Source organism: Panicum virgatum, chromosome 1K (assembly GCF_016808335.1).
Source record: "Panicum virgatum strain AP13 chromosome 1K, P.virgatum_v5, whole genome shotgun sequence".
Taxonomy (NCBI): Eukaryota; Viridiplantae; Streptophyta; class Magnoliopsida; order Poales; family Poaceae; genus Panicum; species Panicum virgatum.
In genome coordinates, this window is record NC_053136.1 from 8,409,342 (window position 1) to 8,429,411 (window position 20,070).

At 47.3% G+C, this 20,070-nt stretch overlaps 2 protein-coding genes, 2 non-coding genes and 1 pseudogene across 7 annotated transcripts; 1 reads left to right on the forward strand and 4 right to left on the reverse strand.

The window, feature by feature from the left end:
- The first annotated feature begins 376 nt into the window (after positions 1–376).
- Positions 377–3,461, forward strand: LOC120649253 (annotated as a pseudogene).
- Positions 3,462–3,957: 496 nt separating this feature from the next.
- LOC120658316 lies at positions 3,958–4,056 on the reverse strand. Its single transcript, XR_005668588.1, has one exon. It is a non-coding gene; the product is annotated as a small nucleolar RNA Z152/R70/R12 (small nucleolar RNA).
- Positions 4,057–4,177: 121 nt separating this feature from the next.
- LOC120658312 lies at positions 4,178–4,278 on the reverse strand. Its single transcript, XR_005668586.1, has one exon. It is a non-coding gene; the product is annotated as a small nucleolar RNA R11/Z151 (small nucleolar RNA).
- Positions 4,279–10,480: 6,202 nt separating this feature from the next.
- Positions 10,481–17,315, reverse strand: LOC120678754. Of its 4 annotated transcripts, XM_039960244.1 has the most exons (23): positions 16,560–17,313; positions 16,313–16,400; positions 16,107–16,197; positions 15,927–16,007; positions 15,702–15,836; positions 15,476–15,597; positions 15,105–15,269; positions 14,917–15,022; positions 14,698–14,803; positions 14,485–14,598; positions 14,219–14,391; positions 14,015–14,132; positions 13,514–13,738; positions 12,836–13,026; positions 12,582–12,749; positions 12,334–12,439; positions 12,135–12,263; positions 11,892–12,050; positions 11,608–11,811; positions 11,318–11,512; positions 11,162–11,233; positions 10,867–10,981; positions 10,481–10,773 (listed from the first exon to the last, which is right to left on the reverse strand). In XM_039960244.1, the coding sequence occupies exons 1-22, from the start codon at positions 17,127–17,129 to the stop codon at positions 10,868–10,870; spliced, it is 3,432 nt and encodes a 1,143-aa protein (XP_039816178.1). In that variant the 5' UTR covers positions 17,130–17,313; the 3' UTR covers positions 10,481–10,773; position 10,867. The 4 variants fall into 4 exon arrangements, with proteins under 4 accessions (XP_039816178.1, XP_039816247.1, XP_039816111.1 ...); XM_039960313.1 differs by having other exon boundaries at positions 10,481–10,981; positions 14,485–14,595; XM_039960177.1 differs by having other exon boundaries at positions 10,481–10,981; positions 11,162–11,512; positions 14,485–14,595; positions 16,560–17,315.
- A 756-nt stretch (positions 17,316–18,071) lies between these two features.
- On the reverse strand, positions 18,072–18,703 carry LOC120678929 (keratin-associated protein 5-1-like). The gene has a single exon (XM_039960421.1). It carries the CDS (start codon positions 18,621–18,623, stop codon positions 18,387–18,389), a length of 237 nt encoding a protein of 78 aa, XP_039816355.1. The 5' UTR covers positions 18,624–18,703; the 3' UTR covers positions 18,072–18,386.
- Between the last annotated feature and the right edge of the window lie 1,367 nt (positions 18,704–20,070).

Below are 20,070 nucleotides of genomic sequence, written 5' to 3' on the forward strand. Positions count from 1 at the left end.
AGGTATATGAATATAATGTATATTTAGATGCATAATAAAAATTATAATATAGAACTATAAAAGAGTGTCTAGCTATAATTTGGAATGGTGATGAAGAAACTTGCCACCACAAAGCGTGGAAGAACTAATAAAATAGATTGTCAACGCAACGGCATGCTAGCGGCAAATCGATCGCACACGTTGACCCGGAGGGGAAGCACGTTGATCAATCCCAACTTTATTTCCCAATCGGACGCCTGAAAAAAAATCACCTTACCGTTACCAGAAAAAAGAAAGAAAGCAAGAACTGCAAGTTGTCCAGAAAACACAAAAAGCCTGGCACTGGGGCCCATCCGTCAGCCTCTCATTAACCCGGGATCTGGCTCCGATCCCCAGTGGCGCACGTGTGAGCTGCCGACCAAGCCACGTGGACCACCTGTTCCAGCAAACAGGAGGAGGGAGATCTCAGCTCTGCAGGCTTGCGGCCCGAACCCCTCGCGCGCGGCCACCAGGAGGCGGAAGGAATCGGAGGTGGTCCGGCGGCCTCTTTCTCGGTAAGCAATCCTGGAGCCTCCTCCTTGGATTCTTGATCTCTGTTCTCTCTTTCATTCGGCCCCAAGTATCGCATGGGGGTAGCAGGTGGGAATTGGGATGTCTTGAGTCGGATTGCGATTCTTCTCCGGTTGATCCTGTTGGCACCCGCCCTCCATTCCAGTTTCTAGGAAAATTTATGCGTTGAGCAGCGCATTGGAGTTGAGATGAGGATCTCTCAAGTGTGAATGTTGGAAAGGAATTAGGAAATAAGGTCCTATGCTATCAGTAATTCCGCTCAGCGGCGTTCTTGAAAGTTCAGATGATTAGTTCCTTTGCATTTTTTGCATTCGTATGAATTTCTCAGGGTCAATTCGAGCTATTGTTGCCTTTACCTTTGAAGGAGCGGGTTTGACACATTTGGAGCTGACCTTTCTGACATCTAAAGATGAGTGCAGGACACGGCGACGCTGGGGCTTCAGGTATACTGCAATGGCCTTCTCTTTGCTACATTTTAGATTGGTGTAATTCTTCTTGCTACTGCTTTAAAGGAACACACACCGGTGTCATGAGGAAATGCTTGAGCAAATAACATGTTTGTTAATGACAACGCACCCATGTCCAACCAAAAACATAAACACACAATTTTTCTGAAGGCTTTCTGATCTTGGTCATTCTTCATGCATATGTATAGTGCACACAGCCACACACTGGTGCTCTCTGAAGTACTATTAACAATCAAGATCAAAGCAGACACGGGTATTGCACTATGGGACTCAATTTCATCTTTGCCTTTGCAGCAATGATGACAAAGCTGAAGGATTTATTGCACAGAAGTGAAAATCGCATTTGCGCTGACTGCAGTGCGCCTGATCCCAAATGGGCGTAAGTATTTGCGGTACCTTGAATCACCCACTGTGCAGTTCAGTTGAGTTTGAATGTCCCTTCTTTGGCTCTGGTAATGCTTGTGTAGAAGATATATTAGCGGAATATATAAAAAAATAACAAGTTATTTATAGCCTTGCAATATCCTTGTGTCCTTAATCAGGTCTGTATTGCAGTACACAGAATTATTTGCTTCCAGCTTTTGTGGAACACAGCCCTCACAAAAGTAAATGGGTTTTCTCCTTGCAAATGCAGGTCAGCTAACATTGGGGTATTCATCTGTGTAAAGTGTTCTGGCGTCCACAGAAGTCTTGGTACACATATTTCAAAGGTTTGCCTAGTTCCGTTTCAAAAAAAAAAGGTTTGCCTAGTTGCAGCCAGATATAAACCTTACATGCTTTTTTTTTAGAAATTACAATTACAAGAAGGTTTCTATGTTTTTATATCTTACCAGCCTTCTATAGCAATGCCAATACTTTGTAGGTTGTAACTGTAGACTAATCTATAGTATTACTTCATGGAGATATCATCATTAAGTCATAATATCATCAACTATTATTTATCTGGAACAGGTTCTGTCAGTAACACTAGATAAGTGGACTGAAAATGAAGTTGAATCAATGATAGAAGTTGGTGGGAATTCTAATGCCAATGCAATATATGAGGCTTTTCTGCCAGAGGGACCAGAAGCCACATCCAGATTCTAGCCCGGAAGAGCGAGAAAAATTCATCAGGTATGTGACACAGTAAATTTCATCCGACCTCTTTGAGGATTGCTGTCTGCTTTACAAACTTGATCTGCAGAGGGCGTTTCAATTCAAGAGTTTGGTGTACTAATGAGCTCCATAGTCATTGTCGTTGTTAGTTACTAGTCACTAGTGAGGCATACATTCCCAATGTTTCAGGTCAAAATATGAGCTACAGGAATTTCTGAAGCCAAGCCTGCGGATTGTCTCGCATCAGACTAGTGACTCCGGAAAACATGCAGGCAGTGCTTCTCATTCTGATGGTTCCAAGAGTGAAGTAAGCTGTCCCAGAACCCTATCATATATTACATGATGCTCGCTTTCTTATTCAGTATTCAGGATGTTTAGGAATTCTTTTTTTTTTTAATGCAGATAGGCATGATCGAATTCATCGGAATATTGAATGTCAAGGTGATAGGAGGCACCAACCTGGCCATCAGAGATATGTCAAGCAGTGACCCATATGTCGTCCTAACGCTTGGGCGCCAAGTAATTTCAATCAGTTTGCCATATTTCCAGCAGAATAAACACGTGTTCTTTGTTCTCAAATTTCACCAAGCCCTTGTTGAGTGCAGAAAGCCCAAACTTCAGTAATCAAAGGCAACCTAAATCCTGTCTGGAATGAAGAACTGAAGCTCTCTGTTCCTCGGCAATATGGACCTCTGAAGCTGGTAATAAACTCCACATAAACACAGTACTACTAGGCAACACTGATTTTGAGGCTTTGATCCTGAATCTGATGATGTCTAGATTTTGAGGTTTTTGACGCACCTGAATCTGAGAATGACACATTAAACAACTCTTTGATTTTTTTTCTTTCACTCTCATGTGACAACAATGCAACCAGCAAGTGTTCGATCATGACATGGTGTCCAAGGACGACCTCATGGGGGAGGCCGAGATCGACCTGCAGACGATGATCAACGCCGCTGCCGCGTTCGGTGATTCAGAGCTGCTGGGCGACATACAGATCGGCCGGTGGCTCAAGTCCGACGACAATGCTCTTGTCAGGGACAGTGCCGTGGTGGTCGCCGGCGGCAAGGTGAAGCAGGGGGTGGCGCTGAAGCTGCAACACACCGAGTCCGGGGAGCTGGAGCTGGAAATGGAGTGGATGCCGCTCAACATGTAGAGCTTGCCATTTTATTTTCTTAAATCAAATTATCTGGCATATTGGCAGATGATGAATGTTGTTGTGAAAAAAAGATAAAACGTTGTTGTACTCAGAGGATTGTACTCAGCAGTGTTCGATCAGTCACATAAACGCTGTACTCGGAGATGATTCCACATGCTTTATGGCCATCACACTGCTGAGTTTGATCAGTCTGTCACAGTGGTTCCGCAAGTTCTTGGAAAACAAAGCTGCTCTTCTTCGCAGTTGAAGCATTTGCATCTGATTGTTTAGAAATATTTCTCATAGGCCATCCTGTAGAGATTGTCATGCCGATAATCCATACAATTCATTTTAAAAAAGCTTCGACGCCCCTTCCAAAAGAGAGATTTGCAGGGATTCAGATCCATTCTGAAACCAAATGATCTGTGTATACCATTGGGATTCAAATTATTACTTTGATTTTGTTTCTTCCTAAAACGGTTTCATGCAAATTTTCACTTAGAAATTAGTGTCGGGTGTAGCACTTTCATTAAAATTCATGTGCCATTTGTATCAAAATTCCAGGATAATACGCCCTTCGTGTGAAATTTTTAGACATGCAAAATCATCAGAACAGGGGTCCAAAACCACCGCCATAAACATGGCAAATAATTGGAACGCAAGACTGACAAAACCAAAAGGATATTCATATTCTGAAGATAAAACAATGCTCAGTGGAAAGAGAAGTCGTTTTTTGGTTTGACGGCTCACGGTGACCGCAGAGGCCACCACTGCCTCAACCTTTTATTAACTCATCATCGCATTGACAAGCTGAATATTTTTCCCCCAGAAAGCAGTTTAGACCACAGATTTTCCCTATCATCAAACCAAAAAAATAAAAAAAACAGGAGAAGAGGAGCCAATGGATCTGCGCGACGTAACAAAGGGGCTTCAGTGTGTGTAACAACAAGAAAGCGATCAACGACGGACGAGTCCGCCTCACCGAAATCCGCTAAGATCCTTTCGGATCCAAATCATCATCAGCCCACGCGACGTATCCATCGCAGCACGAAAAAAAAACTCGGAAGCAAACAACGAGCGAACAGAGAGAGGAGGGGATAACGCGCCGAATCGAAAATCAAATCGAACCTGCGAAAAAACAGTAGCTAGCTCCGTGCGTTCGGCGGCGGCTAGGGTTTAGAGCTGCGGATACCTGGTGCTCCACCGGGGGGGCACTTTATATGGGATTGATATGGATGCAGCGGGGCGTTAGGGTTTCTTCGACATAGCCGGAGCACCGTTGGGTTGGGTGAGGTGGGCCAAGGCAAAGCCCAAACGCCTATCGCTAATTCTCTATGGGGCTGATTGGATACCTGCAGCTCCTGGCCAGGCCCGTTCCTAGCGCGTTTTTTTCATTTTTATATTTAAAAAAATAAAATTTCAAAAATATATGCCGAATAGGGAAATTTTCAAAAATGTGTGCCTGTCGCCCCCCTAATGGGCGACTGGGTGTCTGTCGCCCATCAAGTGGGCGACAGGACCTAAATGTAAAAAAAATTACATTTAGGTCCTGGCGCATAGGGCGCATTAAACAGTGAATTTGTAAAATCAATATAAAATCGTAGAAAAATAAAAAAAATACAAACTCAACTGTTATGGATTCTATAAAACAAGATCTACAACTTTTGTTAAATAACGTTTTTCATTTAATCAATGTATATTGCTCTATTATAAATACCATTTTCATGCACTTTTATTTAAATCTCAAGATCCATCCTTTGGATGCATGTCATCTTTGGCCAGAGTGTTGCATATGGTGAGCATAGACTTGTACAAAATTGGTAGGTCCAGACAACATTTCTAGAATAAGTTTTTAAATTAGATCTTGTAATATGTCTAGTTTAAATGGGTTATTTATCCATGCTGCTATACTGAGTATTAGAAGCCATAACTTTTACAGTACCATTATTTTATTTCCTAAGAGCTATAAAAAAAAGTTTGGTAAATTTTAGATAAGAACAACTAGACCAAATGAATTATTTCAGATTTTTCTAGGTACAAGAACTATTTTTCTTGATTTAGATACAATGATTAAATGAAAAACTTTATGTAACAAAAGTTGTAGATATTATTTCATAGAATCCATAACAGTTAAGTTTGTATTTTTTCGATTTTTTTACGATTTTATATCGATTTTACAAGTTTACTGTTTAATGCGCCCTGGGCGCCAGGACCTAAATGTAAATTTTTTTTACATTTAGGTCCTGTCGCCCACTGGATGAAATTTAGGGGGGGGGGCGACAGGCACCCATTTTTGAAAATTTCCCTATTCGACATATATTTTTGAAATTTTGTTTTTTTAAAAAATATAAAAATGAAAAAAGGTCGTTCCTAGCAACCAGGCTAAGGGCATGCAAGAGCTCTGTGTTTGTGTCGGTACCTCTGGACTAGAGTACCCCTCTTGCTGTATCAAGACTCGTGTAGTTATCTGTAACTACGCCCAAAGGAGCTGAGCAGCCGGACCCCTGGGGTCCGGCTCCATCTCACTGGACCAACGGTCCCGGACCTGTATCCCACTCGGGGACGGGTCCGGAGTCACCACGTGTCCCGGAGAAGGGGGCACTCAGCCAAAACAGCCGGGGGCCCCGGACCTCCCACGGGTCCCGGACCCCCATATCTTATCCGGACCCCTCAGCAGGGAGGGAACAGACAACCCGCCTAGGCGGGTCCGGAGCCGCCACGTGTCCGCAGGCGCAGGTACGCGTGCGGCTTTCAAGCTTCCTCGGGAAGACTTGCCCACCTAGCGCATTCAATGCGGGAGACGATAAGTGCGCTTTGCCGCAGCAGAGCCCGAGGAGACTTTTGCCAGGCTGTACTGTTGGTCGCGCGTTACCAAGGTGCACAGTACAGCCGCTGGCGCCACCTACGCCACACGCGTCAGTCTGCTACGCCAGTTAGACACGACAACTCGGCGATGGAGTATCATAACGGCTACGCAGTAGACCCAACAGTCTACGCCGCAACCTACACTGCCTCAACGGGCGCCTCGCCGATGGGACAGGAGGAGACCCCCTCGATCAGAGAGTCTACAGGACGGTGAAGCATATCCGGCAAGAGATTCAACATCACTGTAGCACCATTAATGTCTATTTAGTATAGTATACATCCTTGTTGGGACCACCTGTCGGGGTCCAACACCTGTGTACGCATCCTCCTTGCTCTATAAAAGGGAGACGCCCGTTACAGAAGGACTCAGGTCCAGCAGGGGACTTGGAGGCAGAGGATAGACTCATCCACAGACCCAAGAACAATACAACTCTCAGTGGACGTAGGGTATTACGCTCTGGCGGCCCGAACCACTCTAAATCCCGAGTGTTCTCGTGTTCTTGCTCCTTGAGTAGATCTGAAGAATTGCTTGCTCCTCCCTGGGTATCCACCCTCTGGGGTTAGGCGGGTGTGCAACGCCACCCGGCTGTGGCCTCCTTTCTAGAGCCACGACATCTGGCGCTATCCGTGGGGAGCGCACAAGCGTCGGTCAGATCTCCGCTCACTTCCTCGTCTCTGGGGTTGAGTTCATACTCTGCAACAACGACGAAGAAGATGAAGAGGGGCACGGCACCACCTGCGCCGCATGCCCCGATGCCGAAGCGACAGTATCCTCGGCGCGGTGGCGCACGGCAGCGGCGCCTGCTGTGCGTCGCCACTACGACACCTCAGAGCCGGCGCGGTGATGCGCGGGGGGCGAATCCTGCTTCCCGTCACCCTGCGACACCTTAGCGTCGGCTCAAGGTTTTCTCTCAAGCAACCACCGGGAGCCCCCTGCGGCGGCATGTCGTCGGCTCGAGGTTTCCTCTCAAGATGGAGCCTGGAGCCGGAAGGATCTCTGTCGCCTTCTCCCTCGCCTGGCTCAGGCCACCCTTGGGGCTGTTGCGGACAGGCGTCAGCCTCCATCGCAATGCGCGGGGGCCCTGTGCCAGCACCCAGGCGAAGCCGGCGAACGACCGCCCTTCTCCACGCTCCGTGCTCGTCCAAACGAGCACCCAACCTTCCGCTGCGCCAGGACGTCAAGCTGGCTTCAGCACATCAAGGGCAGCCACCGGGCTGGCTTCCGCCGGTAGCCGGCAGCGGCAGGGCCACTCCCATTCAAAGCCAAAGAAGTTGTTCTCATGCAAACTAAGCATGAAACAGTTCTTGTGCAAAGGAGAGCCCTGCAAGCTCCCGAGGTGATGCTGGATGATGCTGTATGTGCACGTCCAGGGCGCCTCCGCCCCCAACAACTGAGGAGTCTCTGAGGTGGCGGTTCCGCTATAGCCGAGGACATGCATGCCTTACGAAGCGGTGGCTATAGGTTACCACTAGATAGGATTGAGATAGTTTCTCCTTTGTAATGATATGGTGCCTACGTGTGGTCCAGAGCGGTAAAGGTCCGCCCTTGTAAACCCGACCTCTGGCTTCATCGCACAAACAGGCAACACCAGCAAGTGGTCTGGAGCGGTAGAGGTCCGCCCTCGTAATCCCGACCTCTGATGTACACCACAAATCAAGTAAAGAAGGAGATTTGCTTTCTAAGTCCTATCTTTACAATGACCTAATAGCACTTGTCCGTCCAACTTGCATGTTTCTTTCTCATGCACGGAATTTTTCTTTTGTTGCTAACAATCCAAATTGAGTTGCTGGCTTGTGGTTAGGTTGGGACACCCCTTCTTGCTGAAACACGGTTCGGACCCCTAGGGACCTGCTCAGGAGAAGTGGTGCCCGTATCCAGGGGTAGAGAAGTTCTGCGTAGCTTAGCCTGGTAATGTACCCTAAGCCTACGTACTTCGCTGCCCTGTTACGAGTCCCCTAGTATCCGAGTCTGCTGTCCTTAGAGGTCCCGGGCTCCTTTCTAGTATAAGGTCTGGTTTCCTACACCTTGCTACAGGGCCCGGCGACGTAATTCATGGGACCGTCAGCAACACCTCAAGTCCACTCCGGTGGCCCGCTCCGGCGGAGACCGCTCGCCACGGTCGCTCCAAGTCCACTCCGGTGGCCCGCTCCGGCGGAGACCGCTCGCCACGGTCGCCTGGAGCCAGGTCCGGGGAAGTAGTGCTTGCTCCCTGGGCGGTTCAAGGAGCGTGCAGCCGCTTAAGTTCAGTTCCGTACCGTAAGCCTGCACCTTCGCCGCCCTGCGGAGAGCGCTCTAGTACCTGAACCTGGCAACAAGTGCTACGGCCTTGAAGGGGTCCGGAGCACCCGCTCTCGACATGAGTACACCAACGCAATCAGCATTGCGTCACGATAATGGCCCCACCTGCGGGTTCGTACCTCTCCCAAGGTGGGCCCGGGGGCCACTGTCGGTACCTCTGGACTAGGGTACCCCCTCTTGCTGTATCAAGACTCGTGTAGTTATCTGTAACTACGCCCAAATGAGCTGAGCAGTCGGACCCCTGGGGTCCGGCTCCATCTCACTGGACCAACGGTCCCGGACCCGCGGTCCGGACTCACCACGTGTCCCGGAGAAGGGGGCACTCAGCCAAAACAGCCGGGGGCCCCGGACCTCCCACGGGGTCCCGGACCCCCATATGCTATCCGGACCCCTCAGCAGGGAGGGAACAGACAACCCGCCTAGGGGGGTCCGGAGCCACCACGTGTCCGCATGCGCAGGTACGCGCGCGGCTGCCAAGCTTCCTCGGGAAGACTTGCCCACCTAGCGCATTCAATGCGGGAGACGATAAGTGCGCTTTGCCGCAGCAGAGCCAGCGGAGATTTTTGCCAGGCTGTACTGTTGGTCACGCGTTGCCAAGGTGCACAATATAGCCGCTGGCGCCACCTACGCCACGCGCGTCAGTCTGCTACGCCAGTTAGACACGACAACTCGGCGACGGAGTATCATAACGGCTACGCAGTAGACTCAACAGTCTACGCCGCAACCTACACTGCCTCAACGGGCGCCTCGCCGATGGGACAGGAGGAGACCCCCTCGGTCAGAGAGTCTACAGGACGGTGAAGCATATCCGGCAAGAGATTCTCCATCACTGTAGCACCATTAGTGTCTATTTAGTATAGTATACATCCTTGTTGGGCCCACCTGTTGGGGTCCAACACCTGTGTACGCATCCTCCTTGCTCTATAAAAGGGAGACGCCCGTTAGAGAAGGACTCAGGTCCAGCAGGGGACTTGGAGGCAGAGGATAGACTCATCCACAGACCCAAGAACAATACAACTCTCAGTGGACGTAGGGTATTACGCTCCGGCGGCCCGAACAACTCTAAATCCCGAGTGTTCTCGTGTTCTTGCTCCTTGAGTAGATCTGAAGAATTGCTTGCTCCTCCCTGGGTATCCACCCTCTGGGGTTAGGCGGGTGTGCTACGTCACCCGGCTGTGGCCCTCCTTTCTAGAGCCACGACAGTTTAGTTTATTGAATCCACGCGTACAAGCTACACATAGCAAGTGATTGGATGCCTAGATGCTTGCATCTCCCATCTCTATCGCGTGCAGCCAAAGTGGGATGTGTCTCCGCTGACTTAAGTCAGCGGGACTCGGGCCACTGACGTGTAGGCTCCACGTGAGCGTGGCCCATACGTCAGCCACAGTGTCCCACTGACTTAAAGTCAGCGGATCCGGTTCCGCCAAAGTGAGCCCGAGCGCACTGTGCAAGCCACTCCATAGAAACGCTCGATTTCTCTGCACGACGGGAGCCTAGCTGGGAGGCCACTTTTGCACCTGGAGGGCCTGGCCCTGACCCTGACGCAGGCATCCAAACACGCGTGCCTTGCATCCCTGGAGCCTGGACGTTGGGCATGCGGGTAACCAATCAGCCCCTGTCTGACTGATCTGTCGAAACACGATCGGGGGTGTATTCAGATCCAACAGGCAGCAGCAACTACTGAACTAGAATGTTCGTATACTCATGTAGCAGGGTGAAAAAATTTAGTAAGCAAGGTAGCATTAAGGTGGTAATTTGGGTTGCTAGATGTTCTTTAAAATTGTTAATCGGTTGAGAGAACCAAGAAAATTAGAAGTGGGTAACACAGAGACAGGGCCACAGTCCCCAGAGGTTTTAGTAGTCAATACTTACTCTCCCGGGTGTCCTGGAGCCTGGAGGCGGTAGGGGCGGTGGCAGAAGTGGGGATGTGTAAACTGAGCCAGCTGCACGCCCCACCAAACCCAAGTCAACTATGGCTAATGGCTCCCAAGAGGATTGTGATGGAGAGCGACAGCGAGAGATCGAGTGCTCGGTGCCATGGTAGTAAATAAAACACATGAAACAGACTGTCAGCAACCGTGCATCGATGAACTCTGTAAAGGAAGCACAACAGTAGTTCCTGGTTACATACAACATGAATCCTGGTAGTATCGCAATCCCTAGTACACACAGTTCAACCCTTTCAGTCCCTAGTAGTAGTACAAGCAAGTACGCACACTAGTTGTCTTTCTTTTGGAAAGCAAAACCTACTTAGCAGTTACCAGTGACAACTTGTGCTTTGTTTTTTTTACCTCTTTTGGAACAACCAACAAAACACTATGAACAGAAAGAATTGGTCATCTCCACCAGTATATAATCTGCACACCAAAGAATAAAACAAAACCAAAACCAACACCAGTCTTTTTGCTGAAGCATCTTGTGGAAATTCAGTCCCGCACGCTTCTACACACCTTAGCAAAGGATGGAGCGGGCGTCGATAACCGACTGCGGTGGATCCAGGTCCTTGTCCTGGAGGGCGTTGCCCAGCAGCTTTTGCATCTCTGATGCAAAGACATCATCCAGGATCTGCGTGAGAAAATGTCGGGGTTAACATGATGGTCATTAGAAGGCAACACTACAGGATTCTTAATTTCATTTTCCGTTAGCTTTCAGTCCCTATAGCTTTCAGCACCAGCAGTTTTGATTTTGGGAAATGCATCGCTCGTCCTGATACAGGTAAAAACTTAGTGCCAAGTGCGGGCTTACCCGTAGAGCATAATCGGATCCTCGGAACCAGATCCTGTTCTCCTTTCTACTCTCAAGAAATCTCAACACAATCTGCCCAAAAATGAGTTTGATGCATAAGCACAAATTGGCAGTGCAAGGTAATGTTCTGAGTATTCTGGTTCTTGTCGGATTTACCTGGCCCAACCTATCCCAGACACCTCGGCAGATAGCAACAAATATTCTGCTGGAGAAGACCTCGTGCAGATTCTGGATGGAATCCAAGAGCTGAAGGCGGACAGCCTGCATCCTCTCTCGTATATCACTTTCACCATCGGCCTCTCTTGTTTCTTCAAGGATTCGCTTGAGCCTTGTATTCCGGTTAGCTTGTGCCTGAAAAAGCCATAAGAAATTATGACATCGGTCCATATGAACACCGTCTTCGTTAGCACTGGATCTCGCATAAAGCATGCAAAAATCATTCCTACATTGCTAACAAGCTTGTCCACTATCGCCTTCAGGTAGTTCTTGTACTTCTTCTTCAACATGACTGTGATGGAGTTCATTTGCTCTCCAAAAACATTGTTCCCACTTGTTATGGTTAGATATGCTGCCCATGACTTGAGAATGTCTTCAACTCGGCAGTGTAACACATCTAGCATCCGTTTAACTGTGTTCATGAATGCTCCTAACTGTCATAAAGAACAACAAAATTGTTCAGTAATGAACTAATCACTGCATCAATCTGCACAACATCTACAGGCATATCTACCTGACTTGGCACAGCATAGGGAGCTATAGATTGTCTTCTTGTTAGCCTTTGGACCTGCTTCTCAAGATATTTTGGTATGCCGTCTCTCAGAGGCATTAGAGTCTCCATATATTGCTTCTCCAGTGCCTTCATAATTTCTCTTTCCACATCAGCAACGGCCTGAATAAGATAAGAAATATCAATTGACTCCATCGCAGGAGAAACATAAGAGCTGATTCACAAGGAATGTAGTTGTGTACATACACTCTCTAAACTCATCAGATATTGAGGCCATCTATTGATAACCACTCCATACTCATGTATGCTCTCTTTTATTTGCTCATACATTTGCTCAACAAATGGTGAGATTGTTGACACTGCAGGGCATGATGTCTGCAAGGACAGGTGAGTGAAATCGACCATTTGATTTATTTTTCCTCAGTATGTGTTTTTTGAATATTACCTTCTCAGCTTTGCAATTATCAAGTAAGTGCAACCGAGTATCTTCAATCCAAACCATTATATAGTCATGAAACAACTCCCTCGAAACCACACCCCCATGAACAGGCCTAAATTTGTAAAGATGGAACAAGTTAAATCAGCTAAACACAGTCGATATTGTATAATGAATCGGCCAGAAAGAGTGTGGCAGTTTGGGGCACATATCAATTGGAGAAGAAATTAAAAGAGTACCGACTGCTCATTTCTTACCTCACTTGCCAGGAGTGAAGATCTCTCTCAAAATCGGCAGTTGCAATTATCAGTTCAGCAACATGTTGTAATGGTCTTGATGGGGGACTTGAAGAAAGAAAACCCTTCAACCGTTTGCAGAGTTCGGTACTATATATGGATGCTGCTATGTTTGTCAGATCTATCGAACTACAAAAAATAAAAAATTGTGAGTGATGATCAAATTTTGTATAAATACAATAAAATAATTTTATTAGGGCAAGCATATTTTCTACCTTGGAAGTATATTCTGATTGTGAATTTTAATGTCTGCTTGTATTTCACAACTTATGTTAATGCATAGTGTCTTCATTTTGAGATACGCAGCAGATATAGTCATAGGGTCTGTAAGAAGGCTGTCATTATTGCTTGACAGGAATTCATCGGTCTCGATCATATGTCTCCTGCACCTTTTTGCAGCAGCAGTCTGTAAAAAAGAATTTTATGATGTTCAGTTCTGTCTACAAAAAAGAATAAACATAAAGCATGTACTGTATTCATCATTATGTTGTAGATTTTCTATTGACTGTATGGTTGCACCACAAGTAATGGTTGCACCACAAGTAAAAAAAAAAGAACATTTTTCCAGTATATGCTGAATTCACATGCATTGTTCACTAGAAGGAGGTCAAAATTTTGTTGACAAGGATTGATTAGCTAATGTTAAACAATCATACATGTAAAACCATTAATTGCATCCAGTCATCATTGTTTCGTGCAGGCTGGACAACTAATAAGAAACAGCTGCATTAACAAACAATCATAAGCTTGAATGTTCACAGATTATAATCAGTTGAAAAATATGAAATACAAATTGATTTATCGTGCTTGACACCAAGGTAGTTAGACATGTTGAGGTGTCTGAAAATGGCATCCAAATGAAAAATGCTCAAACTGTGTCTGTGATGTCTGACCTGCAAATAGTTTCTAAGTATATCCTGTGCTTCTTTGGAGAGTATATCGTGAAGTACGCTGAATATCTGAACTGCAGGTGCCAAAGCTGGTGCTGCGTAATCTGATATTGGGCCATATAAATCTGACAAGCCAGTAGGAGAATGTTCGTCCAGTGACTTGTAATTTTCAAACACAGCTGCAAGGAGACTCTTAATCCGATCTTCACAGTCTAGCATTATACTTCTCTGTTATTTAAAAAGAAAACAAAACTAAATAAATGATGTGTGTTCTCCAATTTCTGCCAGTATCTACTTACTATTAAAATCCAGAATTGTAAAAGGTTCTCATTTTACATGTACACATGATGCTCAACAAATTGTGCTGCCAGTAACGTTGGAATTAATGAAATTTGTCAAATACCCTGTGTGACCGGACATTTTAATGGTAGCACAGTCATCTCTGAATCCATGGCCCATACATACAAGTTATCAGATAGTACACGTATGGAGCTTAAAGGTTACCTCTTGTCTTGTTAAAGTCCTATCTTCCCGTGCTTTCAAAACAGGAAGAAGAAGTTCGTGTATAAGTACCAAACAATCCTTTGTTGGTATTGCCACATTCATAATGTAAGACAGGTACCTATGAAAGTAATAAAGGTATTATCATGATCGACTATGTTCAACAATCATAATTCAGTGTCTATAAATCATAGACGAATAGTTCACCTCAATTTTCTATATGCATCTGAAACTCCATAGTAGTCAGCGAACTCATCCAGTAGCCATTTCCATGAACCACTGATATGAAGCATTTTGCTATTGAAACTTTGAGCTCTCATTGCCGCTTCCAATACCATGTCATATATGATAGTATCAACGGCTAGACCACCTTGCAGCATCTGTTGTAACGACATCACACAATGCCCTTTTAGAATATGATATCACATGGTATTATGACTGATTTCGAGTAAGAAAAGAATAGAAGAAATAACCTTTTCAGAACCATAACTGTTGGAAGACATGGATAAGTTCATACATAGCTGAATTTTTCCTACGCATTCTTGATCCTCAAGATATAGAGGCCACCATCTAATGATTTCATCCTGCTATTTTCCAAACATGTGCAAATAAAAATGATTTCAGTGGCTTTTCAGTATGATCATGAAACCTTTGCATAAATGTCTCATTGAGTTTGTGTAACATACTTGAGTATCAGTGATTGAAGAAACTTGAATTTTTGCACGGCCTATGACAACCCTATTGTTGTCTTGTACTTCAACAATAATAACATCCCCCTGGCTCTCTAGATAACTGAAACACAATGTAAGTGCATGAGTCAAGAATATTATGAGTGAGTTTTGTAGTACCAATGATAGAACAAATACATAGTATTTAAACTGAACAATAACTAGGATACAACTTACAAGAGTTGAGATTCACCAGTCCCTGGTTTCAGATATTGCGGAGAAATGGAATCTCTCTGATAACCTCTGCAAGAGCTTTGCAATTCTAGCGTGCATGTGAACATTTCTGCAAGTATGGCACTGTGTTACTAAGAATGCAAATAAACTGCGAATGGTGGTTATAGAAAAACTAAAACTGTACTATTAACCTTCTGGCAAAGACGTAGATGATGTGGATGTCAACATCGTAACCTGGCTCTTCAGAACTTTAGAAATCTGTCTGACATAGTCACTGCCAGCTTGCATATAGAGATTTCTAAAGGATGATGTTGCTCGAAGCTTTGGTCTATGAGGTACAACACGTATCTTTTTTACTGTTAACAAAATTAAGAATGTGAGTCAGTGAGTGTAACCTTAATTTTTTTCTAGGTGGTGCTTGACTATTCTATAAATTTACAGTTCTTCCAAGCCTTGGTTGTTAATAGCTTCTCAAGAATTTGTCAATGCGTACAACATAGATGAAATAGAGGTGGAGGAGCAATGTTTCATACTGAAGACTGAAGATGTTGCTTATGCATACCTTCGATCTCAATCTGTTTAACAAGCTTTCTTGCCTTTATGGTACAACTTCCATCCTTATCATACACTTGTTTCCCATCAACTTGACTACTGTGTTTGGGATGAAGCAGAAAACTCTGTATTCTGTTCATAAAAAAGAGCTCATAAGCTGTGTGCTCGAAAGCAAAATGTGGCACAGTAATTCTAGATCACTCGGAACATTAATTCATGTGTAAGCTATTGCATACCCAAAGGCACTTCGCAGCACTATGCATTCATCCCGAAGGAATTCTGGAGCCTCCATGCAGTTTCTTGCCCATGCATTCAGACATAACCGGAAGCATGCATCGTATGCAACAAATGATTGCCATGCATTTTGGACACTAACAAGAGAGACCAGTAATAACAGTAAGTGGACAATAAGATCCGTGGATGGGTATAAACTGAAAAGTCACAGGTAAAAGAAATCTCACTTAATTGTGAAGCTCGGTATCTGAGCCAATAAATTATTCTTGACATATGGCATCTGAGCACCATGTTCATGAATGTTTGAGCTGAATTGCATTTTATAACAGGCAGAGACCAAATGTCAGCAACAATTGCTCCAAAGTGAAAATGCCATACTGCAATTTACCATATCCGGATTGCTTTACCTCGTAGGAAGCTCATGGACATCATGTGCCAGCATATCTGCTACTGATGATAGCCCAGTCCTCTCAAGGCCTCCACTTGTTTCAGCCGTTTCTGTTTGCAGCATCAACATTCAAATCAAATATCAGCATATCCAGCACTTTCAGTGTAAGTAAAACACAAAATCAAACCGTGTTTCTATTTCTGAGTGTTCTTCTGGTTGTCTCACCTACTGCATCAAACATGACCTCATCCTCGTCCCCAGCAATTGGAGGGGCACTGGGTGTCTGAAACTTCTGCTCCTCAAAATAGTGCCCCTGAATATAAAATGAGAAGTTGCACGTTTATACTAATTTCGAATAATCATAAATCTGTAAGTACCGAAGAGTGGATTTGCAGAAATTGAACAATCCCAATTGCTCGCTATGTAAAGAGGGACATGATTATCCCTAGCTAGAGAAGAGAAGCTTCCTTACACGCGAGCTGGAGTCCACTGGATCTTGTGCCCCGGCGCACTTCCCAGCCGCGCCCGCGCCCGCCGCACGCACCTCCACCCGCAGGAACTCCTTGGAGTGGCCCCGCACGATCCCGCCCTTCCTGCTCAGCTGCGACGTGACCTCCTCGTCGCACCCTCCGGGGCAGCGGTCCATGGCCCTCCGCAGCAGGCTGGAGTCGCTGGAGCACGCCTCGTCGGCCGTCTCGGAGAAGTTGCCGCCGTAGCAGTCCTCGGGCATCCCCCACGACGCGCCGCTCTCCTCCTCGCCGTCCTCCCACTCGTCGGAGTCCGCCGCGGAGTGGTGGCGGCCGAGCAGGCCCGAGTGGCGCGTCCCCGCGGTCCGCACGGGCGGGAGGCCCTTGGGGGAGAAGAAACCGACGCCCGCGCCGCACGCCCTGGCGTGCAGCGCGGGGCTCCTCGGCGCCGCCGCCACCTGCCCCAGCGGCGGCCGCTCCGCGAGCGGCGACCGCGGCGGCGCGGGGGCGGGGGAGTCCGTGCCCTGCTTGATCCAGCTGATCGCCGATTCGTCGAGGCCCTCCGTGAACATCATCGTCGCCGTCTGCTCGGCCGCGGTGTGGCGATGCGGAGCGGCGGGGATCCGGCGGACGATCGATGGGTCTCGCGGTCAGGATCGCCGGATTGAGGCAAGCGGATTGGGGATTTGGGGATTGGTGAGGAGGAGGGGGAGGACAGGAGTCTGGAGGGGGGTAGTAGTAGTAGCAGAAGCGGCCGACGGGGAGGGAGGTGGGAGGAGGTCGTGGGGGAAGTGGGGGGTTGTAACGGCTAGTTCCTCGGGCGCGGGTTTGAAGGGGTCGACGCTGCTGAGCTGGACAGCGCAGCCGGGCTGGGCTCGTGGGCCCACGTGTCGGTGGGCTTGTGAAGGATTTTTTTTTGGAAGAAATTTGTGATGGAAGTATGGAACTTACTTTTTCAAGGACCCTGTTTGCTGAAAAATAAAAATGGATCAAAGTCCACTGAAATGAACTTTTGTAATGGCACGGCTCGAAGACTAGACGAAGGTGAAGTCTACCATCCAACAGATCACTGAGATTAAAAAAACGTGAGGCTTGGGATCAAAAGTAGTAATTAAGAGGTTCTCTAAACAAACAATCCATTGATAAATGTTGAATCAAATCAAAGATAATGCGATTTCAATTCTAAATAACCATACCCTGCCATAACATATCCTCACTTTATATTCTGACGGGGCCGTTAGACATTTTAATGATCAATTTTAATAGAAATTAATTATATCCTAATCAGTCCGCTGCCCGCAGTAGTTGGTGACTTGGTCGCGAGCCGCAACAGATCGCTTGTTGGACGTCCCTGTTCTTTGTTCCATGCCTGCAGCTAATCTTCAATTTCTTTATATTATCAAAAAAAATCTTCAGTTTCTTGTCCCATCGGTGTAATAGTTGTTTCCCACCCACGAGCCACAGAATCGTCAGCACGAAGCAACTGAGCACGCGAACATGGAAAGGATAAATGATCCTTCACCAAAAAAAAAAGATCGATTTCTTCTAGATGATACAGATCAGAAGCAGTGGCAGTGAAGATGATTATATTAACAGCGTGATATTTAGCAGGAATAACGCTGACGGTATCGAAGCAGGGCTGTCCTCAGATAGAAAAAACAAAGGGAAAAGGAAAAACAAGAGCAGCAGCAGCCATGGGCATAGTGGAGCAAAGCTCCCCGCTGCTTATTTTTTGCACGTGCCTTGCCGTGCGCGTGTGGGTATGTACAGCACCGCGCACGCCGGCGAGCCTGCGCGCGCGCCGATCGCCGGCTGCGTTGGCGCGTGCTCGGTCATGCCAGGTAGGTGCCGCAGACGCCGGCGCCCGCGCGGCAGGCTCCGCAGCCGCAGCCCTTCCCGCTGACGAACACCGGCCCGCCCGCGCGCCCGCGCTTCCCCCCGCCGCCCCCCGCGGAGGAGCCGGCCGCCGCGAAGATGATCATGGAGAGCAGCGACAGGCACGCGATGGCCACGCAGAACACGACGTCGCCGCCCGCGACGCCCGCGGCCACGACGCCGCTGCTGGCCATCTCTCTCTCTCTCTCTCTCTCTCTCTAGAGCTTGCTCGACCAGCGTGGAGCTCAGCGGATGGAGACGGCGAGCCGTAGCGGCCGGTCGCGGGTTATAAAGGCGGATGGGCCCGGGGCGGGGCGCTGCGGCTGATTAAATGCGGAGGCGCGGCCGCTGTCGCGATCGGCGGCGGCGGCGGCGGACAGGTGACGCACGGGGAAGCTTCCACGCGCGCCCAGCCAGGGCCAGCGCCGGTCGGATAAAACCAGGTGCTCCGACACGGCGTTGCAACCGGCGACAATTAGGTTCGCGAAACGATACAAAAATACTACTTTTTTATTGTTTTGAAATACCTTTTTATTATTATGTTCATTCTTTTCTCAATTGAAACAAGGCATTCTAATTGGAGGGCTAGTGCTCCAAATCTCCAATAATGGAGGGGACAGATTGGTATTCCGTTTGGTTGGATGATGATGAAGGCGGTTTCGTTTGGACCCGTAACTGCAATTTGATTGACCCTATTAATTTATAGTAAATAACGTTTTATTAGAGAAAAAAATTGGCAAGGATCATTTATCAGTGATTTATTGGCCTCGGTAATTTCGCTGTACCAAGTCTTCACGTACCCGGCCGGGCCAGCACACAGATTTGACACGAGAAGCTGGGCTGGACCCTCAAGTCAAGCCTCTTTACCACCCAGAACAGAACAGAGGTTTGACATTCTTCAGGGCTCTAGGCTTGGACCTGCCGGACGGTCACCTTGGCCGGCGCGTGGCGTTCAGGACCGACGACTCGGCTCGCCGGTAGGCAGCGCGGAGATGCATGAGAGGCTCCCCACTCCCCAGGGCAGTGCAGTCTCCGCGCGGTGCTTGGTTGACTAGAGAGGAGGATGGCGGTGGCGGCAACCGTACGCCGGGCATGGCGGCAGGGCAGTGCGCGTGGTGCGACACCGCTCGGATTCCGGACGCGTGTCCACGAGATTCATTCCTGGGGGCGAAGAAATCAACCAAACAGTAAGAAATTATATTTGACATTAATTTTTGAAAATAAGATTGAACGGCCAAATTTGAAATTTAAAAAGATCTTTGTTTGAGGAGGAGGAGGATGCTTGGAGTGGAACACAAGAAAAAAAATTGGATTTGCACGGAGGTCGTGCTCGGATATATTTTTAGACGCATTCATGCGTGCTCTTTTGTTCCCTCTAAGCGCACGCAAGTTCTCACCTTCACTTGCAATTACCCTTTGCTTTTAACCTCGCTAAGAAATAAGTAATAATCTTGATGTTCTTTCTTACCCGGGCATGGTTCTCTTATTTACTATCTGGGTGGGTCCAAAACGTGATTTTCGTTTACAAGCATTCGCCCGTCATCGGCGACCTTCGTTGACCATAGTTCTTGTTTCCCCTCTCTATATTGCAAGAGGATATTTAGCTCGGTTCACCTCTGACGGGATATTAGCTTCCCTGTC

Bases quoted from the DNA above. Each gene is read 5' to 3' on its own strand.
- LOC120678929 (XM_039960421.1), bottom strand. From the start codon at position 18,623: ATGGCCAGCAGCGGCGTCGTGGCCGCGGGCGTCGCGGGCGGCGACGTC.
- LOC120678754 (XM_039960111.1), bottom strand. From the start codon at position 17,129: ATGATGTTCACGGAGGGCCTCGACGAATCGGCGATCAGCTGGATCAAG. The intron at 12,440-12,581 runs GTAAGAAATGAG...TTACAAATTTAG, and splicing joins CTTCACTCCTGGCAAGTGAG to GCCTGTTCATGGGGGTGTGG. The intron at 11,812-11,891 runs GTAGATATGCCT...TCTTTATGACAG, and splicing joins CCTATGCTGTGCCAAGTCAG to TTAGGAGCATTCATGAACAC.